The 27,664-nt window shown below is 51.6% G+C and overlaps 7 protein-coding genes across 7 annotated transcripts; 3 read left to right on the top strand and 4 right to left on the bottom strand.

The window, feature by feature from the left end:
- Positions 1-248: 248 nt before the first annotated feature.
- On the bottom strand, positions 249-1,997 carry AYO20_05296 (hypothetical protein; the record flags this gene model as incomplete). The annotated part of the gene is made up of 1 exon (XM_022643590.1): positions 249-1,997. One exon carries the CDS (start codon positions 1,995-1,997, stop codon positions 249-251), a length of 1,749 nt encoding a protein of 582 aa, XP_022500458.1.
- A 1,336-nt stretch (positions 1,998-3,333) lies between these two features.
- On the top strand, positions 3,334-4,602 carry AYO20_05295 (hypothetical protein; the record flags this gene model as incomplete). The annotated part of the gene is made up of 1 exon (XM_022643589.1): positions 3,334-4,602. One exon carries the CDS (start codon positions 3,334-3,336, stop codon positions 4,600-4,602), a length of 1,269 nt encoding a protein of 422 aa, XP_022500457.1.
- Positions 4,603-4,692: 90 nt separating this feature from the next.
- On the bottom strand, positions 4,693-6,806 carry AYO20_05294 (hypothetical protein; the record flags this gene model as incomplete). Its single annotated transcript, XM_022643588.1, has 5 exons — positions 4,693-5,238; positions 5,286-5,655; positions 5,703-5,756; positions 5,808-6,566; positions 6,628-6,806. The coding sequence occupies 5 exons, from the start codon at positions 6,804-6,806 to the stop codon at positions 4,693-4,695; spliced, it is 1,908 nt and encodes a 635-aa protein (XP_022500456.1).
- A 5,938-nt stretch (positions 6,807-12,744) lies between these two features.
- Positions 12,745-14,475, top strand: AYO20_05293 (hypothetical protein; the record flags this gene model as incomplete). Its single annotated transcript, XM_022643587.1, has 1 exon — positions 12,745-14,475. The coding sequence occupies one exon, from the start codon at positions 12,745-12,747 to the stop codon at positions 14,473-14,475; it is 1,731 nt and encodes a 576-aa protein (XP_022500455.1).
- A 1,351-nt stretch (positions 14,476-15,826) lies between these two features.
- On the bottom strand, positions 15,827-17,980 carry AYO20_05292 (hypothetical protein; the record flags this gene model as incomplete). Its single annotated transcript, XM_022643586.1, has 2 exons — positions 15,827-15,864; positions 15,925-17,980. 2 exons carry the CDS (start codon positions 17,978-17,980, stop codon positions 15,827-15,829), a joined length of 2,094 nt encoding a protein of 697 aa, XP_022500454.1.
- A 2,856-nt stretch (positions 17,981-20,836) lies between these two features.
- Positions 20,837-24,592, top strand: AYO20_05291 (hypothetical protein; the record flags this gene model as incomplete). Its single annotated transcript, XM_022643585.1, has 2 exons — positions 20,837-24,392; positions 24,462-24,592. 2 exons carry the CDS (start codon positions 20,837-20,839, stop codon positions 24,590-24,592), a joined length of 3,687 nt encoding a protein of 1,228 aa, XP_022500453.1.
- A 1,326-nt stretch (positions 24,593-25,918) lies between these two features.
- On the bottom strand, positions 25,919-27,061 carry AYO20_05290 (hypothetical protein; the record flags this gene model as incomplete). The annotated part of the gene is made up of 1 exon (XM_022643584.1): positions 25,919-27,061. One exon carries the CDS (start codon positions 27,059-27,061, stop codon positions 25,919-25,921), a length of 1,143 nt encoding a protein of 380 aa, XP_022500452.1.
- Between the last annotated feature and the right edge of the window lie 603 nt (positions 27,062-27,664).

The following is a 27,664-nucleotide window of genomic DNA, read 5'->3' as shown; positions in this document are numbered from 1 at the left end:
GAAGGATCCTTCTCAGGAAGATCCAAGGGTGGATGGGGAGAATGGGTCCGAATCTTCACCTCTTGTCCCGTCTCCGCAGCGAGAACAAAATCCCCGGAAAACCTCCTGAGACGCAGTCGGGCTGGTTGTCGATAACTCCGGATATCTTCCCTCCCTGTTGACGTTCAAGTGGCGGTCGCCTACTCAACTTTTTGGAATTGGAACCCATTCCGATTCCCCTTTTGATGCTCGCCTGAACCCCCCTGGGACTAGACCTTTGATACCTCTTCCTGTTTTGCCTCGACCCATTCTCCTCGGACAGGCAGATCGGATAGTTGACGGTAGATATCTCTGCATCCCAACTCTTGAACACTCTGATCCTTCTTCTCCTGAGAAGCGCTGCTGTCAATAGTCCCGGTGCTGGGGCTGGTAACTTGCTTTTCTGTCGTCGTCTTGCCGGCATTCAACTCGGTCAATGTCTGCCCATTGGTCCTCTTTCGCGCAACCCCCATATTCAGTGCAGCTCGGGCTTCGTCAGAGACGATGTCGAGGGTGTCGAACTGATATGTCTGCCACTTGCGCGCAGAGAGGTGCTTCTGGAAGAACAGCTCAATCTCCAAGTGGCTGCGTCCGGTTGTCTCGCCGACACAGAACCACACATACGCAAGCGTTATGCACGTGGTCCCGGCGTACACGAAGCCCAACATAGGACCCAATCCGCCGTTGTAGTAGATATACGGGCTTGTAAAGGCGATCACCCATACCGTGAAAAAGAACGAGACAATCGACGAGCTCATGATCTTGTTGCGGTTGCGTCCCACGGCCATCTCGGTGGCGATAGTGAATGCGAGCGGACCGTGGCCAAAGTTGAACGCCACAATGACAATGTATGAGATGACCACGATGGTTGTGCTAAAACTAGTCTTTGTGTACGGTCCAGCTCCGAGCCCTCCGATGATGAGATATGCCACAACCATCATGATAGTCGTGACCAGGAGGTTCGAGCGACGACGTACTTTGTTGCCAAGCAGGACCGACATGCCCACCGCAATGACCTGGAGCGTGTTGGTGATGACGGAAATCGTAAAGGCTTGCTTGATGCCGATAGACTGTGCAAATACAACCCCATACGAGTAGAAGAACTGAATGCCGTTGATCTGTTGCGCCACCATTGCACCGCATGAGTAGATGAGCTTTCGTCGTTCAATGGGGTCTCTCAGCAGTGACATCCACGATGTCGTTGCTTCTCGAAGTCGTTCGGTCTCGACCATGTCATTAAAGGCTGCGATATCGTCGTCAGGTGTGTATCCTGGCATGCTTCGGTTGATCTTCATGAGCGCTTTCGCGGCTTTCTCCGATTGACCTCGTCGAATGTACCAGACCGGAGATTCGGGAATGAAGATCAGCCCCACGAGCATCACCAGCGGCAGCAAAGCCAGCAACCCCATGGGAATACGGTATGAGGCAGTGGTGCTGATGGATTCCGTACCCTGTGTGATCCCTGAGCCGACAAGTTGAGAGCACGACTGCATGAATTGAAACATCATTAGAGCCGGACCTCGAATGGCTTGCGGTGCAACCTCCCCAATATACAGGAGGCATGTCACTGTAAACTGACCAATCCCGAGACCGATCAGTATCCGACCCAGGCAGATGACTCCCATGGAGCCCTGGTCGGCACATTGCGTGATGGCACCGGCAATGATACAAATCGAAGCACAAAGAAAGACGCCCTTTCTGCCAAAGAAGTCATTGATCGGAGCGGCGAGGAGGGCACCGATAAGTTCTCCCACGTAAATGATCGAGGCCGTGAGGGAGAGAAAGGTAGTAGTCAAGGCAATGCCTCCCTCCTCATCATGGGTAGTGCCATAGTCGTGCACAAATCTTTTCATCCCCAAGACTCCAGTGTAGTATATCTGGTCGTACCCAAAACAAAGCGCACCCAGGCTGGAGACAGCACAGAAGAAGATGGCCCATCTGTAATGGCCCCAATTGATGTTGAACAACTGCATCTTCATCATGGCATCTTCGGTTTCCAGCTGCCGTGCAAACAATTGTCCGAGACATGGAGATAATATAGAGGGTTGTCAATCTGATATTTGTACAAAAGGAACAGGTGCAAGCGGGACCATTCAATGTCTATCATGATAGGTAGCAATACCTCGTACGGTGCTTTGACCCAAGATGGTAAAGACCGTGGGTGGTGGTTAGCACTCACGCAGCTTAGATGTCTGCCACCGGTCACGGCCTAGACTGCAGAGATTTTGGTACCGGGTAGTGGCGTCACCCACAGCAAGGATGTTTTGAGTTCGGATGGCGAAGGATGGTTGGTACAGGCGTTGATAGGTCTTGGGGATCTCAGGGCTAGACGCAACTTGGTTGGATAGGGGGCCTGACCTGGACTTGCAGGGCTTTGGGGATTCGCCTAGCATGCCCTAGGATTGCCCCTCTGGCCAGACCCGCCGACGAACGGACACAACGGAATGAAGAATGGCTGACAGGGGCCCCAAAGGTATGTCTTCCAAGCTTGCCTCTATATGAGAGATGGTGACCAGCTGGTGGTGATGGTGGAACAGGCACAGGACGCATGGCGCTGCCGCTTTGAAATTGCCAGGAGACCGTAACATCTGGGTCCAGCTCACCGGACATGGTTGTCCAAGAGAAGCATCAGTGTTGCCTCACTCTTGTCTTCTCTCTGGCCCGATTGCATGCCGAATGAATGATGCTGATGAGAAACACGGCCAAGCGGTAATCTTTTGAGATCTTTGCGTTCGGTCCCTCCCACATTGATGTGGGCTTCTCTCATCTGTCATGTCACCATCTCGTCCACTCTCACTCGCAGACAGCTTTGTACTGTCCACCTTCATATTTCGCGCCAAAAACCATAGGATGGGTCCTCTATCAGCCTTGAGCAAAGTTTGCTTGCTGTCGGGGAAGGATGGAAGCTCCGAAAACAACAACCGAACACATCCAGTTGTGGACGAAATATGTTGCCATATGTATTGCCCTTCTCTCTGTATATGAGTACAAAAAATGCACCTGTTGGTAGACCTCCAATCGGGCCGACTGATTTCTCCTAGTGATTCTCTTGTCATTCGCCGATGGGAAATTTGCTCGCTTGCCCAAAGACCCTGGGAACAAAAGTCCGTGGTGTCGGCATATGGTTCGGAATCCAGATAGCACCGCCATAGTTCCGCTCTGTATCTGTTGAGCCAACAATCTCCTAAAGCTACGGGGCGTAAACGTTACAAGAACAGCCTCCGGTCGATCTCTGTTCCTGAAACTTGAGCTTGAGTTGGTTTTGACCAGTCCAACAAGGCTTCTCACGCGAACGCCGTTATAAATACTGGAAGGATGCCTTATATCATTGGGCTTAATAGTGGTTCCTCTTTCGACGGAATCGACGCTGTTCTGTGTAGTGTCGATATTGCCTCAGATGGCCATCCGAGTCGTCCAAGGTATATACACGGCATCTCTGAACCGTGGCCAGAGGAGTTGCAGTCCGATATTTTGCGGGCTTTCTCCAATGACCTCCCGGTGTTTGACCTGTGCAGGCTAAACTATGCTGCAGGTGCCGCCTATGCCGAGATAACCAACAAGTTGCTCGACAAGGTGGGAATGGTACCAGAAGATATTGATGTTGTCGGTTATGACGGCCAAACAGTCTACCAAGAGCCTCCCGACAGAGACAGGCAACAAGAATATGGTGCAAGCGCGAGCCAAAGCCTGGTTGATCGATGGACAAAGGGTGGATTTGCATGCGGTCTTTTCATCGTCGAGTCCGGTGTTGTCACAGCCCTGACCAACGTCACAACTGTCACCCAGTTTCGCCCGATTGACCATGCATTGGGAGGTTCAGGGGCGCCGCTCATGCAGTATCTCGATTTCTGCTCATTCCGCAATGAAGGGCCCGTCGTTTCCCTAAATATCGGTGGCATTGCCAATCTGCAACTTGCTGCCGCAGAACGGCAGAAGATGATGGCATTTGACACTGGTCCGGGCAACGTGATGATCGACCATGTGATGAAAGTTCGAGAAGGCAAGCCATATGATGCTGGGGGTGCAGTGGCAGCCAGAGGCCAAGTGATTCCTACACTTTTGGAGAGGCTTGAAGGTCACCAATTCTTCCTCCGGAAACCACCTCGTTCGGCATGGCGCCTGGACTTCGGGGGCCAGCATGTGGACACAATCCTGCACGATTACAGAACTGCATCGACCGAGGATCTGTTGTCGACTCTCACACTTTTCACGGCAAAGGCAATCGAGCGATCGCTTGTTGAATTCATTCTGCCCAAAGCGGCTGTAAAGACGGTCGTTGCCAGTGGAGGTGGTACCAAGAACGAGACGCTCATGAGGCACCTGAAGGGGATGCTGGCCCTACACGGTGTAGATCTTCGCATCAGCGATGAATATGGGCTTCCTGCCCCATTCAAGGAAGCCATCAAGTTTGCAATTTTGGCATTTGCGTGCAAACAGGGGCTGGCCAACAATATTCCCGCGGCTGGCGGAGCCTCCTCCTTTGCTGTCCTGGGCAAACTGAGCTTGGCACCTAGACTAGCAAAGAACGGTGGTGTCATCTCAGAAAGTGACATCCGTCCGGGGGATGGATTGGATGAGAGCTGACCTGCTGGAGGAGTTGGCGATCAACACGATCGGGAAATACTCCCTGATGGTACCGAGATTCCGAATAAGTTAGATTAAAGTAACGAAGCGCTAGCTCTGATGGCCGACCTGGCTCTTGTGGCTCGTGACAGAGTAAACGGGTGAAGCCGCACAGCCATTGCCCGTCCATGGAGTGGGTGGTGCACTCCTCTTAAAGTTTTGTCGAATGTTTCTAAGGATGTCCAACGATTCGCGAATGTTGGCAGGCCTGTTCAAGCCATTCTCAAGCACAACTTCGGCAAGGTCAAGTAAGTGATCCGGATCTCCATAGCCTTGTAGAAGGATTGAGATCGCCGATGTCTGAACCTGAAGGATGGTTGCATATGCGGCAACAAGGTGCTGGAGATTGCACCAACTCTCCAAATATTCGTGGCGGCCGGTTTGCTGTCTTCTCGAGTGCAGAAGAATAATCATGGTCGCATTCTGCACGCAGTTGTGGCAAGACTCGAACACCCACGAATCCTGGATCGGATCGTATCCAGGAGGATCAGGGTTGGAGGAGTTGACCGCGTTTTCATATTTCACGTGCAGCACGTGGTACAGTATAGGGCGATTGACAAGGAATATAGTTGCGTAGTATCGAAAACTCAACTCGTCCTGGAAGCATGAGAATCGTGCGTGGCAGAAAAGGATTCTTGGCTTACCATGATGTGCGACATATCTTCGGAGGCCAAACAGAAGGACGACGGGTGTCGAGGAAATCTCATAGTCAGGGGAAGGGTCCAGTACCACAGATCCAGACGCCGGGCAATATCGGTAACAACCACCGCAACATGTCTTGGGCGGCAGTAGGCTCGATCGATGTTGTACATGTGTTCTAGAATGGTGTTCATATAGGCCCTGAGCTGCAAGTGTGCCTGGAGTTCCCGAGAATGATAATTCTCGACCGACGTCGCAATTGGTGCGTTCGTAAATACATTTGGAAAGGTGACTACCATGTCTTGAGTGAGGGCAGTGACAATGATGGCATGCAGGCGCTCTGACGGTACTCCATCCACTTCGCTCAGGATATCGCTGGCCGACATTAGAACGTAACCATAACGAAAATCAGTTTGGGATACCTTTCTAGGAGATAATACTGGTATAGGCAAGCTTCATATTGGAGTTTGGCAGCACTGGAGACGTAGTCAGTGATGTCCTAAACAAGCTTTCGAACGGACTCTTACAAGCCATCGTCAGGTTTAGGGGCGGTATTATAGACGAGTGGTTCAAGATTTTGTAGGATCCCCAAGGCATGATATGGTCTTCCGTACAGGTAGAGCAGCATGATGACAAACAAGAATCTGAAGGGCAGTGCCTGCGGGCTTTGATGAGCTTGCACCACCCACATCTGTTGAAGAGCATGCCGGAAGGAGAGATCTGCTTTGTCACCCAGCACCGTCTCCCTTGTAACGATGGCCATGTGTTTGAGAGCAATGGCTTGCACGAGGAGCTCCTCGATGGATTGCATCTTGAAGGCTAGGATGACGTCGTGTCCGGGCGGAGCCTGTAAATGTTGATGAAATAAGTCGAGACACACTTCTTTCGCCAGTCCCCCAGACAAAAAGAGATGCCTCAGGACGAAAGGCAGATTGTCCATGATTGCAAACATGGACTCGATACCTTTGACCACGACGGAAGCAGAAATCTCTGCGGCAACTGGGGTTTCGAAACCTGCGCTAAAGAGACCTGTGTCGTTGTCGTCCACTCGGCCGACGTATTCAAGAGGCTCCAAACCGGGAATATCAAGGTTGAGCCGAAGGTTTGTCCAGTAGTTGAACATTTTGTGTGCGGCAGCGTGGTGGAACTGTGGCACTTGTGGCCAAAGCTTGAGAATGGAAGTCTCTTGAACAGGAGAAGCCGCAGAGGCGGAATCTATGCGACCATGGTCAAGGGCTTGTAGCCGCGTCTCAATGTGTGTGAGACGAACCAGTAGAGATGCGTCTCTTGGGATTCGAGTCAGTGTAACGGTCCTCTCTTCAGGCAGCGATTGGCGAGGCTACTTACGTTTCCAGGCTGACCAAAGGAGGACGATAGACACATTCCAGCTGCGTGGACACGCAGTGGGAACATGAAGGACGACCCCCATCACATCGAGACTTTCTCTTGCGACACGTGTCACAAGCCAATTCCGTCTTGTTGCGTTTTGGACGGCTGTTACGGTCCGGCACAGACTCTCGAGGCATCTTGGACACAAGACAAGTGAAGAACGTTACAATCACGCTGGCAAAGAGGCGGCGTTTACTGTCATATTTGGTGCTTTCGATCAGAAGGAAGCAGGGCTTGAGCGACAAGCATATAGCTGTTTGTAGGAATCGCAAGCGATTGCAGAGTCCAACAGCCAAAGTGGGAGGTTAGTTATTGGTGCAGAGTGGATGGACGGGGAATGCCTGTCCGGCAGATGGTGCGAGGCTTCCGACCTGGGTCTCCAAACGGCCGAGAATTGAGGCAACCCGGCGTGTCCATATTCGACGAGTGGATGGAAACGGGTAGCTCTCGGCGAGTGCGAAGCCCTCTGGTGGATGCGTGTCGTGCATGGTCGAGGTCGAAAGTTTCAAAATGGTGGGATGAGGCGCATGGAGTTTGTGATGCGCCGTATAATTGAGTGCAGTTGTGCGGTGGATCATTAGTCTAGTGTCACAAATCTGCGGTGCTTCCTGCGCTGGGTGTGCGCCATACTTGCGCCATCCTGCGCCCTCATGCAACCTCCTCCCACATTCATCCACTTCACTGGTCATTGACACCCCTGCTCCAGCTGCTTTTCAATACATTTCACTACCTGTCACTTTTTGTTGTATCTGTTCCCCGCAAGCCCTGGCTCTTCCTTGTGCTCAATGTATCGTTCATCAGCTGTGGTAGGGCGGCTGAGCTCTCGTGTCCTGGAATCATGCGCACAATGGTTTACGTTTGTTCCAAAGCCACCTGAAGTACATTAGCCTGACTCCAGTCCCTTGCATGCCTCCCCATTCCTTGTAGCACCGTCGGCGAGCATACCCGCGCCATTGAGATTTTCAATCGATGATTGTCCTAACGATTCTTGGTCAGTGACATTTGATCGTCTGTTCGTGCGGTCTAGACCAACCTTATCATCAGACAGAATAACATTTCGGCCTCCTCCGTGCAGGAACTCAAAGTGTCTGGTCGAGCAATAGTGCGGTGCCAAATTAACGGGACGCCTAGTGTGGGTCAATCATTGGGGTGAAGTGTCACACATAAGTGACAACCACAGCTTGCAGAGATCCACACGAAAGAATGTGGTGCAATAAGAGGGGCCGTGGTAGCTGTTTCACCATCAATCGCCACTATTTCCCTGCTTTCCGGACTGGGATTCAAGACCTGATACTGAATTCGGGGTCGGTCTAGATCAGACATCACATCAACCTGAGCTCTTTACGTGCCAAAAACAGTGCCGATGTTGGAACAACTCTGGGCAGGAATATGCAGACGACGTTGCATCGCTGGCATTTCCCGGAACACACGGACGACACGAAACCGAAGAAGCCACTCAGAAAACCTGGATACCTAAAGACAAGGGGGCGTAGGTATCAATTCCGAATATATCGCCTTGCATCAAGCCAAGAACACCTTCAATTAGGTAATTGGCGAGGCGAGTATATCGGGATCCTAGCCCTTTCTCGGTCCACGGATCGGGTGGTGCTATACTCTTGCTCGTACATCTCGCCCGTCCACACATGGCCCTAGGGCGGTTGCTTTCAACTATAGCTGACGGATTATCAACTCAGTGTTCTACAAGGTATATTGAGTTTTCGAATATGACGTTCCCAAATCGAGGTAAAAGTTGGCTGTCCCTTTTTGTGGTACTATTACAACCCAGTGGTGCATCTGCGAGTCAAGCTGATCCGGAAACCGACTGTGCTACCTTCCGCACGATTCAAGCGATCCTCATTGATTGAAAATTGCCACCTTGGAGAGGCATTCGTGCCGATCCTGACCTGACTCTTGGTGGCACGAGGCGGGTGAATGAGTATGGTCAAATTTGCACAAGATTGACTGCAGGGGTCGACCAGCTAGCCGCGCCACATCCTTGCGGCCCCCGTGTTTCGTTATTATGCCCATGCTACTCTCTGAGTCTCGCTATGTCCATCCAGTTCCTTCGAATCAGCAACGAATCTACAAAAGATTCATCCTCGTGGCCTGTATAGTCGAACGGAGCTTTAGGTCCTGCAGAATCCTTGAAATACAACTGACGCTCCTGATTATCGGTCGACCTACGTACCAAGCGCAACTTTTGCAGCTGAGAACAATCCCTTTGGATCGAAGAATAACCGCGGGAATTCAAAGGGGTGATATTGAAATGTCGACGTCGAAGTTGATGCTTGCAATGAAAACACAACGCCGCCATTACAGAGACTGAACTGTCTTGCACAAGTTTCAAGAGTGGTGCCAAGACGACTGGATGGCATCTCATCCATATCTGGGTCAGTCAATAGGAGAGAGGTGTCTCCAGCACTCGATATACACACTCGATGAGCAAAGCGCCCGAGGTAGGTCAAACGGGAAACAGTAAATCGAGGGCATCCGTCAACAGATACGCCAGCACGGTTGTCGTTGTCCTCGTCCCGACGATTTACCCGAACCCCTATACCCCGGTGTTAGTATTGGCTCTGAAGTCGATCTTGAGGGTGACTCAGCTGAGTCTCGTCGTCGTGCCCGAGATTGAATCTGGAATCATCAACTACTACAAAGATCCTCAAAGGAAAGGGCACATGCATATCCCGCCATTCTGGGCATGTCCTCTATGGATTCCTTCAGGACGCTAGTCCCGGTATGAACAGGGAGTTGTTCATGCCGCCGGCGAGTCTCTCCCTTGTCTACACGTTCCTCCTGTTCCTTATGTTACTTGGAGATTTACGGAGCAGTTGAGAAGTGTCGCTGGGCGATTTTTCCACCAGACTATGAGCCATAATGACCAAGTACCGCCTCTGAGCCCCAATATTTCACTTTTGTACGCTTTTCAAGTAATCCTGACACTCACATGTACGGAGTTTTCCTACCACTATGCGACGTTGATGCTTTGTGTACTGGACTGATAAGATAAGATGGATCTTACATGCACAATTAGCAGCACAATAGCAGCACAAAGTCTCGATACTTGTAGTCGCTCATTCGGCACCTAGTCGCCGAGCTCCCCACCAAAGACCCGCATATACCTCGGCACCACAATAAAATCAGGACATATATTAGAGTCACCAAAATTGCCCTGAAATCAGGGCGGTGGCATGGTGTAATGGTCAGCATGTATCGTTGTGGTTTGCGCCTGTCTCTCGTTTACCGAGTTGACGCTCGAGGCGTGTCCAGCTCCGATCCGATCCCGGTTCGATTCGTACGTCTATCTATCATAATATCTCTGGGGAAAAATAATTCTAACAGTTCACAGCGGGTGCCGCCACATTCAGGCGGATAGCGTCCTTATTTTTGTTTTTTTTTCTCTCTCTCCTTGTTTGTACTTGTATGTCGCTTTTAGATGAAGTGACTCCAGTACACAACTTTGTATGGTAGGCGACGGAGATATCTAGCATCGAACTCACACTTTGGTCCTTTTTTCTTTTATAGTTTTTGTGTATAGTAAATCGACCAGAGGGAGATAGTACGGAGGTGAGAGTCGAGTCTCACTGCAAAAACGTGACTGACTCACTCCTCGAATATATCTGCTCGAAGCACACGAACGAGAATCGAGTCAAATCTTGCAATGCGACTTCTTATTCTACGGTGCTGGTACAGATGCCTGGCATTTTTTTTCTTTTCACTACAACCAGTCCCCCAAGCCCATGGACCTAAACCACTACCTCCAGGTAGATCTAAGTAGATGGGGTTGTCAATGCCACAGCTTCTGTCCTCGTTGATGCTTGTTCCTGCTGCGCTCACTCTCCTCGAGGGCATATGTACTATGGCTGTCCAACTCGGCATGGAGCTTGTTCTTTGCTTTGCAGCCGAGAGATTTGTGGGTGTTCTCGTGAGTCTTGCTCCGCTCCCTCATATGACTTGGTTATGGCCCATTGAGTCCTCGAGAAGATTCTCGCCTGCACATGTCTTGCATGTACTTGTACGTCGTAGGAATGGAGGTCGGCTGCTCTACGGGGACATGGTTCGTCCACAAGGGTCAAACGAAGATTCCCTGGGCAAGGCCAAGGACGTGTGCGACAAGTCAGTCGGATTGAGGCGGTTCTTTAGTTGACTCGAGTGATTGAAAGATACAAAAAGGGTTTTGCATCCTTGAACTCTCCGTGATTTTCTTCATCTGTGTATTGCGACTCTTTACGACTGGGTGGGAGGACATGGTCGCGTCTTGTTGACACCGGGACGTCGTCTTCGAAGGAGGGGGGGACTTGGTTGATACCGGACCTAGCCTATGTACATAGATGGTCAAGAACCAGTCGAGACACAACTCACATTCACTAAGAGGTTGGAGTGAGAAAACTCAATGGCATAGTTTCTGGGTCGTGAGGGAAGGATCGATGACTGCGTGCAAATCTGTGAGACTTGGCGGGTAGATCAAGACCTCGGGTCCCCGCCCAGTGTCAATGATTTCGATCCAACTATTAAGCGGTGTTGGTCCGTTACGCTGCATCCCGAGAAGAGACAGACGGAACACCCCTGGAATAGCCCAAAATATGCAGCATCTTCCCAACAGAGACTACCCAGGAAAGAGCACCTTACAGCTTCTGCATCTGCTGGCCAGGCGCAGATTCTTGGAACAGGATGGGAAACGACATCATCGAACACTGCAAGCCAGATCCTACGTAGTCCGGAAGAGATGAAACAGATTATTAACCAGGCCCCCAAGATCAAGGACTTCTCCCCCTCAAGAGGGCCAGCCCAGGGCGAGTCGGTCCCGAGCGGGAGGTGCCATTTATGGTGCCAAATAATTGGTGCCCAGCAAACCTTGTCGCAGAGAGACCAGCGCAACTCTCTTTTAGCCCTCATACGACAAGGGCGTGACCTGCAATCCTGGAATCCGTTCAGGCCATGCTCGTTTTTGATTGTGTGGCTTCACGCATCTGGGTTACTCATCTTTCCTTGAACCAGGGAGTTGACGAGAATCTGGCAAGAGGAGCTTATGTCAATCGTTCCTATCCAGGTCCAAGGGATGTCTCACCGAGGCATCTGTGCCACGAGTGGTGCTTAGTGATTTTTCCCAACTCTCCCAAAGCTGGGACCAGTCGGCGGCGCTGGCCGGATGGGAGACATCCTATTGGTTGTCTATATGCCTCGATTCGATCCTTTGTCTCCGAATGAGGATAACGTCGACCCTGTCTCTGAAGATCTGCATTGCGGGGGAAAATCTGTTCCACAGCTTGCCGCAAGCCTGTGACATGGACTTTGTGGCACAGAGAGAGGACGAGGACTGGAGAGGAGAAGGTTTTGCAGGACTCGCGCATTGAAGCCTATCTCATCATTAGTAGCCATTCACGCTGACCCGCCATGTGGACGCCATGAGGAAAGCGAGAGGCGTAAGTGTCTCAACAACCAAAAAATCAAATCTGTAACCATGAGGTTGTTGACACCGATAAGGGGGTTCTGGATGCAGTCTACCGCAAAAAGAGCACGAGAAGAGCCAATCGCTTGACGTGCGGCCAAACGTTTGCGAGGCCAGGTACCATCCGGGAGAATGTGCGCGAAGCAGGCGAGCCACAGAAAAAGCATGTGCTGTACAGGGGGTCGTGAGATGCAGAAGAGTGAGAGAGAGTGCAGCAACGCGCAGTGAGACCAGGCCACATTGGGAAACCATGGATTGGCGATGACGTTGTGCGCTGGTCTCTGAATGGCTCTGCTTGGTCCAATTCGTCCCAACCAGATGCCAGACAAAATCGCGCACGGCGATACGTCGGCGGAGAAATGTCGGCTCACCAGATGCGGAAAAATCATATGGGATGACTTCAAACCGCAGACGCAGCCTTGCTTTGCCCGACGAGTCCATTGAAGTATATATGAGACAGCATGTCCGCCCTTTGCCGCTGGTCTCGCTGTTGCTGTTATAGCATTGAGACACGATTCAATTGCACTGTACGCAAAAAGTACCACCATACCAATCACTTACCACAACAGGGCAAGAAGTAAACACACCCTGTCACCCTCTGACCCTCACACACTCTCACACACACAATGTCTCGACAAGTCACGCGGGAGAATCCTCCCGAGGGCCCTCACAGCCCTGAACTCGCACAACACCAAACTCTCAACCTCCAGCTCCTCCGCACAGAGACCCGACAGACTCTAGCAGAGCGTGGCATCTCAGAAACACCTCCTCCCCTCGATCCCAACTATCCCGAGCTCGGCCGTCCCGAGCAGCCCATCTTCCCCGAAGAATACACGCTCGAGACAGAGACCGGTCTCGTACCCCAGCAGACCCTCGAGCAGATCCGATCGAGAGTCACAACGGTAGCTTCACGGCGGCGGACTCGTGTCAGCACACCCTCAGAGCCGGACCTCGAAAAGCAAGGAGTCGAGGAACCGGTCGAATTCGTCACCTTCAAAATCAACGACCCCGACAACCCGCACAACTGGTCGCGGCTTTTTCGGTGGTACATTACCATCGCCGCGTCGTCTCTGGTCGTCTGCGTCGCATTCGGCTCGTCGGTGGTTACGGGTGGCTTGGGACTCATTGAAGACAGGTACAACGTCTCGCTCGAAGTCGCCATCTTGACCTGCTCCATCATGGTCTGCGGTTTTGCCGTGGGCCCTCTGTTGTGGAGTCCCCTGTCCGAGATCATCGGCCGACAACCGGTCTACATCATTTCGCTCTTCCTGTACACCATCTTCAACATTCCGTGCGCGCTGTCGCCCAACATCGGCGGTCTGCTGGTCTCACGATTTTTGTGCGGTGTATTTTCTAGCTCCGGCCTATCTCTTGCCGGCGGCACCATCGCGGATATCTGGAACATCGAAGAGCGAGGTATGGCCATCGCCTACTTTGCCGCGGCACCATACGCAGGTCCTGTCATTGGTCCCATCGTGTCAGGCTGGATCAACATCGGCACAGGTCGGCTCAACCTGTTGTTCTGGGTCAATCTGGGCTACGCGGGCTTCATGCTAGTGGTAATGGGACTGATCCCCGAGACATACGCGCCGGTGATCCTCAAGCGTCGGGCGGCACGATTGCGCAAGGAGACAGGCGACCCGAACATCATCACGGAGCAGGAGAAGACAAAGCTGACGCTGAGGGAGGTGGTCAAGACATCGCTGGTGCGGCCGATCAACATGATCCTGACGGAGCCCGTGCTGGACTTGATGTGCATGTACATTGTGCTGATCTACGCGATGCTGTACGCCTTCTTCTTCGCATACCCGGTCATCTTCGGCGAGCTCTATGGGTACAACGACGGGGAGATTGGGCTGATGTTCATCCCCATCATCATCGGGGCAGCGTTTGCGCTGGTAGCGACACCACAGTTTGAGAAACAATTCAAGAAAATCTGCCATCTGCGCGACCCGACGGCCGAGGACCGCTTGATGGGTGCCATGGTCGGCGCGCCCTTCATCCCCATCTCGCTGTTCATCCTGGGCGCCACCTCGTACCGGGGCATCATCTGGGTCGGCCCAGCGTCGAGCGGCATCGCCTTTGGGTTCGGCATGGTGCTGTGCTACTACTCGGTCAACAACTACATCATCGACTCGTACCAGAAATACGCCGCCAGCGCGCTGGCCGCCAAGGTGTTTTTGCGGAGCGGCGGCGGCGCGGCCTTCCCGCTCTTCACCACCCAGATGTACCACCGCCTGGGTCTGCAGTGGGCCAGCTGGCTGCTCGCCTTTATCGGCGTCGCCATGGTTCTCATTCCGTTTTCGTTTTATTACTTTGGCGCCAAGATCCGCGCAAAGTTCAACAAGGGAGAATGAAGAATTCGGGGCTTGAACGGGTCCTCTTCATCAAAAGACCTTACCTGATAGAATATTTTGGGGAACAAAAAGGGGAGTCATCACAGCGACATTACCATTTACTCTTTTTTGCTGGGAAGTTTTTGTCACCCCCTTTTCTGGGTGGAGGCGGATGACAGAGCAGGGCATAGAAGGAATCGGAGTGTGGCGTTTACTCAGCTGAGTCTGAGGTCATGTCAGCCTCTCAAGTCAGATCAGATCAGATCAGCCCAGATCAGGACAAAAGCGAGATGCATTTGCAGAAAATGGCGTTTTTCAATGGGGAACTCGGACAAAGGAAGGAAGAAAGATTCATTGATTATTCTCGTTGCCAGAAATGGGTGATCTCTGAAGGGCATGCGCACGTGATGTCTTGGATATGTTGTATCCGAGACCCTGTGGGCCTGTCATGTGACTGTTTATGTAAGCGATATATGTATTAATATACAAGTTTCATACCTATCTCCATATAACCCTCCACCACAGTGCCCTGGTATCCACGTAAACTCTTGAGCCTATATCGAGTACGAGTACAAGTCCAAGACCGCGACGCTGCCTGCATCTTCATCTACATCTGTATCAGTTGTTCTTGTCCTTATGAGACCTTTGATTGACACATTGTCTCGGAAGGGGGTTGGACTGGACTGAGCTGAGCTGAGCTGGCTTACAAGTACCAAAGTACCAGCAATTCTCTGTCTTGCTGATGTATCATATCGTATCGTATCAGGCATGTCATTCTTCTCTTGTCTTCTCTTCCACATGTTGATGTTGAAGCAGCAGTAGCAATTAGCAAACAACATAATCCTTCGAATGAAACATGGCCACAGTAATAACCTGTTTCATACACATCAAATGCCCATCTTTCCACCCACCGCCCAGAGAAGATATCCATCCAATTAATTTTATTTCATCGTCAGCTCTCTCTTTCTCTCTGTCTGATGTGATGGTTCCCTCTGACATTTTTTGGGGATCTCTGACCATGCATGATTAACCTTCACATCACATCTCTCTTTGAGTTTTTGTTTTGTGTCCAGCCTCGCTATGCTTTGAAATGCCGACATCATGCGTCCACCCTCTCGCGTTTCGCTTCGTTTGAAAAAAGTGTCTCTTTTCTCTTTCTCTTCCCCTCGTACATTGGCTGATCGTGGCCCTTGAAAAGGCAAGCAATCCAGGTGTACGCCGTTCGCCTGCTTTGCCCCTCGATACAATACAGGGCCAGCCCACGCAGTAGCCCATGTTGATGCAAATGACAAGTCTCCCAGCCATAATGTGGATTATATCCCAAAATATTGGTGGATTCCCGCGGTATGCTGGTGCTTGTTTGTGCCCCATCTCAAAAGATCCCAAATTTCTTCTTCTTTTCTCCTTCTGCTAGTATCCATGTTAGCGTTGCAAGTCTTCAGTGGCCAAAGGAAAAAGAGGCTCTCTCACCCTGAGGTCCAATATTCCCCGTGCTCTTACTGGTGGTCAACGCTGCCTTTTTGCCAGCTGCCGCCGTGAGAGGATCTGCTCCTGCACCGGCTGCCCGGATGGCGGCAATGCGATGTTTGGCTCTCTCTTCCCCTTGATCCGCCGCACGAACGTACCAGACGTTTGCCTCGAGCGGGTCACGGCGACATCCAATGCCCATCTCAGTGAAATAGCCAACAGTGTACTGCGCCTTGGCCAAGCCCTGTTCAGCTGCTTTTTTGGCCCATTCATAAGCTTCGACCTCGTCTTTCTCCAGGACGTTGGGAACCCCCACCATGTACCATGCACACAGCGCCATTTGTGACAGTGCATGGCCACGTTCAGCAGCTCCGGTGTAGAAATGGATGCTGAGAGCCGGGTCTCGAGGGCAGTTCAGCTGTCCATATTCATATGCTTCGCCGAGTCGGTAGTTCGCTTCGACGTGCCCTAGATCGGCTGCTTTAGTGTATAGTTGGGCAGCGTACGCCTCGTCTTTGAACACATCCGGACCGAAGCCTGTCTCGTGTAGGCATCCCAGGTCAAAAGGAGCTTGGTTGTACTGGAAATCGGCAGATTCCGCCGCCCGCTTCAGCCATCTCACACCTTCTCGATATCGCTTGGTCAGCCCCATGTCGCCCGTTAGACATGCTCGTCCCAGCCGAAGCATGGCACCGGGATGATTCTTGCTCGCAGCATGTTGGTAAAACTGAACCGCTTTTGCTGCATCCACCCGTGACCCCCAACCGAACTCGTAACATAATGCCGTGCGGTACCCGGCCTCGGCATGACCGTGTTTAGACGCCGCCAGAAATAGTGGGAACGCACGCTCCCAGTCTTCTTTGCCCTTGTTGAAAAGACCCGAGGCGTACCCGTCTGCGAGGTAGTACTGGGCAAAGGGGTATGATCGGTCTGCCAGTCTTTGCAGAATATGCTTTGCCTCCTTTAGGAGATCCTCGCGGACCGATGTATGTGATTTCTCAGAATGTGCCGCGTCCGATACTGTGTCAGACTCTAAACCCTCTTCTTGCGCCGCGCTGATCATGAAAATTGCAAATTCGTATTGCACAGCAGGGTCCTGGGTCTTTTTAACGTTTGCTCGATACATGTCCAGTGTTTTCCTCGTTGACATTAATGAGGCATTGGCTCCCACAACCGACCGGAGACCTGAGTTCACCAGATTTTCTGCTCCGCTCGGCGCAGGTTGGGGATATGGGACATTCAGAAGATCGACGTAAGAGAGTGGCCGTGTATCGGGTGACCTAGAACCGCGCGAGACAGGTCGACCAGCGGGAGAGGCATGTGGTGAGTTGGTCCGCCCGCGGAAGTCGGATGTGCTCGAGAATCCCGAATCAGGTCTTTGCATGCTTCTGCCATAGATGCTATTGCGAACGCTGTCTCCTCCAGAGCCGTCAGTGGCAACGGTTAACCTCGAGGCTCGCTTGTTCAACGCTGACATTTCGGCATCCTCTGCCCACTGGTGGTGATACCGCAATGGCTCCGAAGTGGCAGCAGGGATATCTGACTCAATGGCAGAGGTTGACGCGTGCCGCATGGACTTCTTTTGAAACGGTGTCAATTCGATGCCGTCCCTCGAAGACAAATTTTCTGAGGAAACCCTTCGATGGTCAGCAACCACTGGCTCACCATCTCCAGGTCGCCCTCGAAACATTGCCTGAGGCGTCGGTGAGAGCCTATTGGGATCGAGATGCAAGGACGGCTGAGGAGTCAGTGTCCTATTTGGTGCCACAGGATCAGGAGTTCTGGACATGGCGGTTTCGGGAGGGTGAATTTGCACTCCAGCAGCAGCATCTGCGAGAGCGTGCACATCGTCTGTTGGTCTTGTGTCCGCTGGAGACATGGATATCGAAGGATAGCTCATCTGTCTCGACTGAGAACTACCTTGCTTGAATGTAGACACATTTACATTTCCCCGCTCTTCCATAGGTTCCATGATCCGAGGACTCTCGCTTCGCAGAGGAGGAGAGTAGATGGCAGGTGGGGGAGTCGGAGGGAGAGGATGGCTCGCTAGTTCAGCCATCTTGACGCAGAGGAGAGTATCCTAGAATACCGACATCTGGAGGAGATTCGTGGGATGGGAAGTGAGGCAAGGTTGGCTCAAGGAGGATAGTTTCGTTCGCCGGACAACTGAATAGGTGGTTGCAGAGTCAAAAAAGAGCCAGCTGGCGAGACTCTGGAATGTGAATTTCCCGACCGTAATAAAAACGAAAGCAACAGGGGGGCTGGTCTCCTGGAGGGCCCGCGCTGAAGAGGTCTTAGAAGGAATGCTGTAGTGTTTTATGTAGCGCCGCCAGCTTGAGGCGCGGGCTCCAAAAGAGAATGCTTGTTTAGAGAGGAACAGAGGTCGACACGACGTCCCAGCAGCGGGAAAGTGACAGAATGAAGCACAGATGCACGGCTCAGTATGAACAAGGAAGCGAAACAATTCGGAAAGGAAGGGTGGAGGGTTGGGAGGGACGAGAGGGACGAGAGGGACGAGAGTGAGTGAATTGAGTGTGACCACGGCTAAGAATTTCGATGGAGGAGATGCTGGTAAGGGAGCGAGGGTGGTAGAGGGCTAGAGCAAGTTAGACATCCCCACTGCTGGCATCTCTTCGACGACTACTAGACTAGGAATGACTACTGCCTTGTACTTGACGTGCCTATTCTCCCTGGCTTTTCCTATTATTGAGGGCCCGTTCCCCTTTTTCTAACAGACGGACAGCGGGCGCCGTCTTTATTTGCGTGGCTAAAATAGGTGGACGCTTTGTCTTGCAAACAAAACCGAGACCCTTTGACGTCCACTGGGATTTGTTTTGTCCCCTGGGTAGCACCAAAGCAGATGCATGTCTGGCATACTCGGTACACACACATACGTATGCAGGGAGAATGGAGCATGCAGGAGATCTTTCCTGGCTCTGACCCAGATCCAAGGGGACTAGGCACCCATGGCTGCCCAAGTCTCGAGCAAGGGTGGCCCATTGGGGGGCGAATTAAAGTACGGGCGTGCCCGAGGTTCTCGTCGGCCCACCCGCCATTACGAGTTGGCAGGTGATGCAAGCTTGGAGGGATTCGCAGGCGCCTCCAAGTTACTGACTGTGTGGTGTGGTACCTACCGAGGAAGAGGCTGCCTATGTGGCGCCTGGAGAAGAACCTGGTTCATTATTATTCCCTGACTCTTGTACTCGGTACTGTACCTACTCAGATGAGTACACTACCCTGCTAGGTAAGGGATCCACGTCCACGGCAATGAAACTGAAAATTGGCTTCGGAAAGGCGCGGCAAGCCCACAAACCCAACTAACAAAACGATCCAGCACACACTGTCCTGTTACGAGTCCATGCTACTGAGTACACAATCACCCCAAACTCAGGCTGGCCGCCGCATCGCCTGGCACAAATACAACGTGCAAGGGTGGTCAGATGAGTGACGCTGTGCACGTACTAGTCACCAATTTGTTCCTTTCCGGATGACTGCAGGCCCGTATTCGATCATATCGGGGAGCACGAACATGTACCAAGTATGTACAAGCATGAATCCATCCTCTATACGGCAAGTCATGTTTTTTTGCCCTCGGAAGAGTGAGACATTGTTCTGGTGGTCCAATCCTCCCGTACCGAGTACATCTACTTGTATACATCTACTCACAAATCATCGTTACCATACGAGGTGCAGATCCGCCGTCCCATCTTAGCTCAACTCGATTCCATCCCTACGGCATCGACACCAGCGGCGAGTTACTCAAGTTGATGGGTGTGGTAGTTTCAACAAAGGTAAATGGTGATAGGTTGATTTGTCCAGACAAGCGCAACTCTATGTAAGGGACACCAGTGTTTAAAAATACTCGATGAGAGAGCATCACTGGTGTGCTGCTTAGCCACAACCGAGCCTCTCACATGCGCAGTTGGACCAGACGAGATCTCACCACGGACTGCGCGAACCGGTAATCTTTTGTTGTCCATCAACCTGTTTTCGGAGTACTATTTGGAAGTTAAAATCTGTGTGCGAGAACACACACAATGATACAAGCTACTCGATCTCTTCAAAAAAAACTAAACTGGTTCAGGAGGTCCCTAGCTCAACTTGTACGCGTCAACAAGGGACTCAGGAGAAGGCGGGAAAACTGAAGCAAAAAAACATTGAATTGGGTTCGGAGGATATCTTTATTCGCCTCTGGAGGGTGGCCTCTTGTTTCTCCTGTATGATGCGCTAGGTCCGCAACGTAGCCAATCCTGACTCTTGGGATAGAACTCCATCGGACAAGCCACGAATCGTTTGTTGTGGCCTCTCCACACTCGAAGCACACGGCGACACAGTGACACAGCCAAACCTCCCCCGATCCTTGTCTTGTCGTTACCCGGTTCTTGTGTCTACCTGTCGCCGTGTTTGTCCTTCTGTATTGCTAACTCACTATCAACGGTTTCCTTTAGCACATGTACATTCTCTGGTCATCTCAACCACTCTCGTTTGACCATCTCTGTAATCGAACAAGCCGTACATCTTTGTCTTTTCGCTTAGGTCAGTAACGCAATCTGAGGCGCAGTTTCTTCGGCAACCAATTCGTTGTTTCACCCCCAAACAGACAACAACCAACTGCAAAAGTGACGAGCAATCTCAACCGAAAGATCCTGTCTGTGCAAAGCCATTCGATACACGATAGACCGCATTATACTTTGGAGCCTCTCGTCGCACACTTGAGAGTCTGCTCAGAGATACAGCGCAGGCGCTGGTCTCCAACCCACGCTCATTCTTCCACTGGAAAGGCCGAGACTACGAGATTTCCTATGAGGGAGAGCAACTATATCTCAGCAAATGTATGTTGAGGATTGTCACAATGACATTATTGATGCGTGCCCCGGCAACCCACTAACATTCTTTCTCCCTGCAGAACTGATCAATGTCTGAACCACCTCTCAGGCCCCGGCCTGCTACCTCGCCCACTCGCGAAAAGTCCCATTCTCCTTACAGAGACTCTCCTTCTCGACGATTACGCGATCTTGAGACTGGAGCAAATGTCCAACGCAACTCTCCATACTCGGCTCAGCGCATTGGAGCCGACCCCTACCCTCCCTCACCCAGCTCCAGAACCGCGGACTGGGAGCCCATCATGTCAAACCCTATGAATCAGAGTGATCTCGGTCGCAAGAAATCCCTGATCCGTCCCGAGCGCAGTCGAATAGACCGAGATCATCCCAACTACCACTATCGCAAGCATGCGCAGAATATGGAGGTCTTCCCCTCCACCACTGGGAACGATCCTGTGGTGGAAGAATTGGTGGAACAGAGGACGGTGAGCTCTGAGAGCACCAATCTCAACATGCCAGCCGACGAATCCTTCGGGACTCAACCCACTTCTCGTCTACCTGGGAAACTTGAGCCTGTCGGCAAAAAGAGAAAACCTCGAAAACTGGTTAGAAAAGACACTCGCGATATGACGGCCGAAGAGAAGAGGCGGCTGAAAGAAATAGAAAAGCTCAAACCTCCAAGTGCTTGGAATGTGTACTGTGCCGTGGTCACTTTCTGGGCCCCTAACTTCATATTACATTGTTGCGGAATGCCAGGAAGGGCCCAGAAACGAGCCTGGAGAGAGAAAGTCGGTTTGATCAGCATCATCTTGCTCATTGCCGGCTTTGTTGGTTTCCTAACTTTCGGCTTCACCCGGGCAGTCTGCCCGGCCCCGGGACTGAGATTGAAGATCAACCATGTTGATCGTGGTTACATGATATTCCACGGAGATGCCTACAATCTTGATGGTTCCATGCACCCTGCAGCACGGGGAGTTCCTCTCGACAGCAATGTCCTCTACGACCTCCCGCACAAGTATGGTGGTCAAGACGGAAGTTTCATGTTTCAAAAAGTCAATGGAGAGTGCAAAGGTCTCATCACTCTCGCACCCGGTTCCGATGTGCCTACGGATGCCGATGGAGATCTTGCTTGGTATTTTCCTTGCAACGCCTTCAATCAGGACGGCTCGTCGCCGCCAAACCTCACCAACCCCTATTATCTGGGCTATGCTTGCCACACTACCGCCAAGTCTAGAAATACGTTCTATAGCCTGAGAAAAGCGGGAGAAGTCTTCTTCACTTGGGACGATCTCAAGAACACCAGTCGAAATCTGGTGGTGTATTCGGGTTCCGTGATTGATCTGGACTTGTTGAGGTGGTTCAACGAGAGTCAAGTGGTCTGGCCAAAACAATTTGACGACATGCGAGAAAGTGCCGAAATTCGTGGTACTGATATCACCCATGTGTTACAGTCTGCTGCGGATAAAAAGGTTGGCAAGTGTCTGGCCCAGATTGCCAAAGTGGGTTCGGTTGATACCGAGACGGTTGGGTGTATTGCATCAAAGGTTGTCCTTTACGTCTCGTTGGTGTTTATCCTCGCCGTCGTGTTGGTCAAGTTCTTCCTCGCCGTGGCCTTTCAATGGTTTTTGGCTGGGAAGTTTGCGGCCACCAAGACTTCGCAGACATCTGATCCGAAAAAGAGGGCCAAGCAGATCGAGGACTGGGCCGACGATATCTACAGACCGGCTCCAAAAATCACTGATCCTGCAAGTACAATCTCCGGCTCCGATGCGCGGGCCAGTAAGCGTGGAAGTCAGTTGTTCCCTCAAACATCTCGTTTCACCAGCCCTTATGCTGTTGAGCGTCTGTCCAAAACAAATCGCCCACCTCCAACTACGATGACCAGTCAGTCTTCCAATGCCCGATTGATTCAGCCAGGAAATGGCCTTTACAAAAGCGGATTCAACAGTAGTCAGAACACTCTGGACGTCAATTCTCGGATGAGCGTTGGTGCTAGCAGATCCAGCCTTCTCCTGTCAGGTCAGGAAGCCCGGTACTCAGCTGTGATGGACTCCCTCGAACCTGGTGGGCCTGTTGGTTTCATTCACGAGAACGTGGTTCCTCAACCACCTCCTGAGTGGCAACCATTTGGCTACCCCCTCGCTCACGTTATATGCTTGGTCACTGCATACTCGGAAGACGCAGATGGTGTGCGAACCACGCTGGACTCTGTTGCGACGACCGACTACCCTAACAGTCATAAAGCAATTTTGGTGATCTGTGATGGTTTGATCAAGGGCAAGGGGAACGACTTGTCGACCCCGGAGATTGTCCTCAGCATGATGGGTGATTTTGTCGTTCTTCCTGAAGACGTGCAGGCCTTTTCATATGTCGCTGTATCCAGCGGCTCAAAACGGCACAACATGGCCAAGGTTTACGCTGGATTCTACGATTATGGTCCGAACTCGAAGATCGATCCGACCAAGCAGCAACGAGTGCCCATGTTAGTGGTTGTCAAATGCGGAACCCCTGAAGAAGCCGGCAAATCTAAACCTGGTAACCGAGGCAAGCGTGACAGTCAGATCATTTTGATGTCCTTCCTCCAAAAGGTCATGTTTGATGAGCGCATGACTGAACTCGAGTATGAAATGTTCAACGGTCTCTGGAAAGTGACGGGCATGTCACCCGACTTTTACGAAATGGTTCTCATGGTCGACGCCGACACCAAGGTATATCCTGACAGTCTGACACACATGGTCTCTGCCATGGTCAAGGATCCCGAAATCATGGGACTCTGCGGTGAAACGAAGATCGCGAACAAAACACAATCGTGGGTCTCACGGATCCAGGTCTTCGAATACTTCATCTCGCATCATCTGTCCAAGTCCTTTGAATCTGTCTTTGGCGGTGTCACTTGCTTGCCTGGGTGTTTCTGCATGTACCGGATCAAATCACCCAAGGGCGGGCAGAACTACTGGGTCCCAATCCTGGCTAACCCCGACATCGTGGAGCACTATTCGGAAAACGTCGTCGATACACTGCACAAAAAGAATCTTCTGCTGCTGGGCGAAGACAGATACCTTTCGACACTCATGCTCAAGACCTTCCCCAAGCGGAAACAAGTCTTTGTCCCTCAGGCAGTGTGCAAGACGACTGTGCCGGACCAGTTCAAGGTTCTTCTATCTCAACGGCGTCGTTGGATCAACTCTACTGTCCACAACCTGATGGAACTTGTCCTTGTACGCGACCTCTGCGGTACATTTTGCTTCAGCATGCAATTTGTTGTCTTTATCGAGTTGATCGGCACCCTTGTATTACCGGCGGCCATCGCATTTACGTTCTATTTGATCATCATTTCCATCGTGGCCAAACCAGTTCCGGTCATTCCTCTTATTCTTTTGGGGCTCATTCTAGGTCTTCCCGCCGTGCTGATTGTGATGACGGCGCACAGCTGGTCATATGTCGCATGGATGGGTATCTACCTGCTCTCTCTACCGATCTGGAATTTCGTTCTGCCGGCCTACGCATATTGGAAGTTTGACGACTTCAGCTGGGGAGATACCAGGAAGACTGATGGAGAGACCAAGAAATCTGGCGGACACGGGGAAGCTGAAGGTGAATTCGATAGTTCAAAGATCCTGATGAAAAGATGGGGAGATTTCGAGAGAGGTAAGTTTCTCCCCCTTTCATGTATCATGTTCTTTGCTTTAGAACAAGACCTGACGTTATACACTACAGAACGTCGAGCACAAGCCACTGGCACAGGATGGGCACAGCATTCTCTCGGCCCCACGTCTGCAAAGGCAGCAACGGTCACGAGCGACTATGCCTCAAGCCACGGAGTTTTTGAGCCTTATCATGACTATTGAGGGCATCCGCCAGCGCGACCATACAGCGTACAGACACAAGCGACTCGGGGGAGAATAGACTGCTTTAATGTGTAACGAATCACTATAAACAAACCGAAAAGAAAAGGGAAAGGGGTGTACATCTGGCGTTTTGCGCGGATGGATTTTGCTTTTCTGAGATCAGGGGGCGGCGCCACGACGCGACATGACGACGGGGCAAGCGGATCTGCTTGAGACATCTGCTCAAGATGGCTAATAATTAGGGAACGGGGAGTCTCGCTCAGAGCAGAGCATCACATCGCATCGCATCTTGTTGGGGGGAGGAGGGGGGGGAATGGGTGGCTTTGTCATGACAGCTGGCGGCATTCTTATGGGGTGGTATCTGTCGTGGGATACTCTGGCGGCACGGGGCGGGCATACTCTCCGAGGATGGATGGTCTTCCACCTTATATATTAGCGTTGCATTAATTCTACCAGCACTCTTCACCTCTGATTTTGTATGTATGTACCTACCTGCCATGTACAAGTACTCGAGTCCTCGAGTCCAGAGTCTATACTTTCAGTTGGGAAAGTGTGCTTGGTGAGGCCACCGATATCTATTCAGACCCACCTTTATACCTCCTTGTCTTGTTATGTACCTACCTATACTTGTAACTCCAAGGATACAGTACAGTTGATTTATACAGTCCAGATCCGGTTAGCCAATCCACCAATCCACCACATTTCACATTTGTCTCAGTACCTACAGCACGTGTACGTGTGCTTGTACTTTTACCTGTACTTGTTCTCGTTCGTACTCGTTCACGCGACGTTATCTGATCATTGCCTACCAAGCCTGCCTACTCCATTGCATGTACCGTATTGTACTGTATCCAGCACTAACTAGGTAGTACCTACTAAAGACCCACAGCTTTTGACGACACGACGCATTACATATACCAGTACCGACGCAGCTCCCCAGGGCTGACTGGATGAATGATTGTTGGAATACCTCTTTGTAGATAGGTGTCGGTTCTACATCTGATATGTACATATATGCTCAGTCAAGAACTTTTTCAAGAGCCTCCTCCTCGTTCTTCACTCGGATTCTCTGGGCAAGGAAAAGGCTGAAATGTTGTACAGGCGGTCGACCACATATGTGGGCTCACGCACTATAAAATCCTCCACAAGACCTCGCTATTTTATAGAGTCGATCGACGGTGATAAAACACTTCGTCGCCATTGCAGTTCTTGCCTCTAAAGTGTCGCATGGTTGGCTCCTCTTGACAATCCCAAGTTTTATCGTCTAGAGCAAGGACGATTCGCCGTAAAACGTTTGAAACTGCACACATGCGGTCGATTCAACTCTCACTCCATGCGCTCAGTAGAGGTTGTTTTGGTGGGGACATGAGTCCTGGCCCATGCCTCGTGCGTGTACCCCTGCACCCCTGTGTATTCGTCCTCTTTATCGCGAATCGCCCAAGCTGATTCGCGAGCAGAAAGGACGCAGTCACTCATTCCCGGAGCGCCTCGCCACCAGGGACCTGCGACTTTTAGCCGTCCGTGGAAGGTGGACGTTATTGCTTCATGAATGGTGGCCATGTCCTGAGCATAGCCAACAGGATACTGTGGTATACAGTTGCGATTGAGCCGCGCTTTGGCCACGGCCGGAGATTCCATGATGTTGAGGTGTCTTCTCAATAGAGTCTGCGCCATTTCGATTGCTTGTTCTTCAGTAGGAAGGTCGCTTGGTGCCCATTCACTCCACCAATGCCCACCCATCATGACCGTCAGCTTCGTGCCTGGTGCGGTGTCCTGCAAGACAGGGCCTGATTCACCATGTGGTGGATCCGGATCCAGTGGGCTACCCGGGTCGCTGTCAATAGACTCAAAGTAAGAGCCGTCAGAAGGAGAGGCAACTGCATCAGACCGACCCGATGTTTCGGAGCTGAATAGGACGCCCAGTGCTCGTTCAGGATTCTGTTCGAGTGGCACAGAGCGCGGAATAAGATAGCCAAACCCTCTCAGTGAGGGGGACAGCAAGTCTGGATTGTTGTAGTAGAGATTGATAACCATGACATTGACGGAGCAGTCGCTGTGTTCACAGGCTTTTGTGACCTTGGGATCCAGCGTTGAGCCCGACGTTTGAGCGCTGCTGGTGAGAAACTGTTTCAGTGTTCGAGGACCCAGAGTTGAAACCACATAATCATAGTTTGAGGTGGTTCCAGCTGGCGTTTGCGTGACCGACACTTGATTCTTGCTGTCGTTGAACACGACATCCTTGACTTCGGCCGAGCGCAAGATGGTGATGTTCTTGTTCTTGCTAAGCTCTTGTTCCAACGCAGAGGTTATCTGGCCCAAGCCTCGCCGGAACGTATAAACACTTACTTCGGCGAAGCTGTCCAAGTTCGGCACTCTTTTGAAATAAGTCTCTCGGGACTGGAGCGCGAGAATCTGCCGGTGCACATGCAGAGCAACATTGACAGGCGTGAGAGTAACGCGGTTCACCATGTTGGACAAGATTTCCAGAAGGACCCCAGGCGTTCTTTCTCGGTCACGGGTCTCAAGGTGCCACAATTGCGGCAGCAAAGTCCTGGCGCTAAGCTTGTAGATGTCGCCAGCGAAAATCCCATGACATACAGCCGAAAGTAAGTTATCTGCGATGTCCCTGGCAAACCGTCGCGATACGAAATCTCCAACAGATTCGTCGTTCACATCTTCATCTCGGGGAGCCACCCACGGCTCTCTGAAACATTTCAGAATCCCTTCGTATAGCGGTTCGGTAAGTACCGCATTCAGAACCCGGAGCAACTCCAAGAGTGAAGTGTGTTTTGACAGGACAGGCAAACGAACGAGGTGATCGGGATAGTAGATGTACCGGTTGAGCGCAGCCGGGCTAGACTTTGATATCGCGACAAGGTCTTTACCTATGTGAAGTTGTGCAAGCTAGAAAACCCACCTTAGCGACAAGGACAGAGGACTCTTCACAATTGGGCTTACCAGCTCAAGCATAGCAAGGGGCGCAGGTCCCAACCCAGCTCTTAACGTTCGTGGACCCCATTCAAAAAGGACTTCCCCCTTGTCCACTGGAACCACCTCTGAATCAACCCATCC

Source organism: Fonsecaea nubica, assembly GCF_001646965.1.
Source record: "Fonsecaea nubica strain CBS 269.64 chromosome Unknown Scaff30, whole genome shotgun sequence".
NCBI classification, from domain to species: Eukaryota; Fungi; Ascomycota; class Eurotiomycetes; order Chaetothyriales; family Herpotrichiellaceae; genus Fonsecaea; species Fonsecaea nubica.
This window is presented reverse-complemented; position numbering and strand designations above follow the sequence as displayed.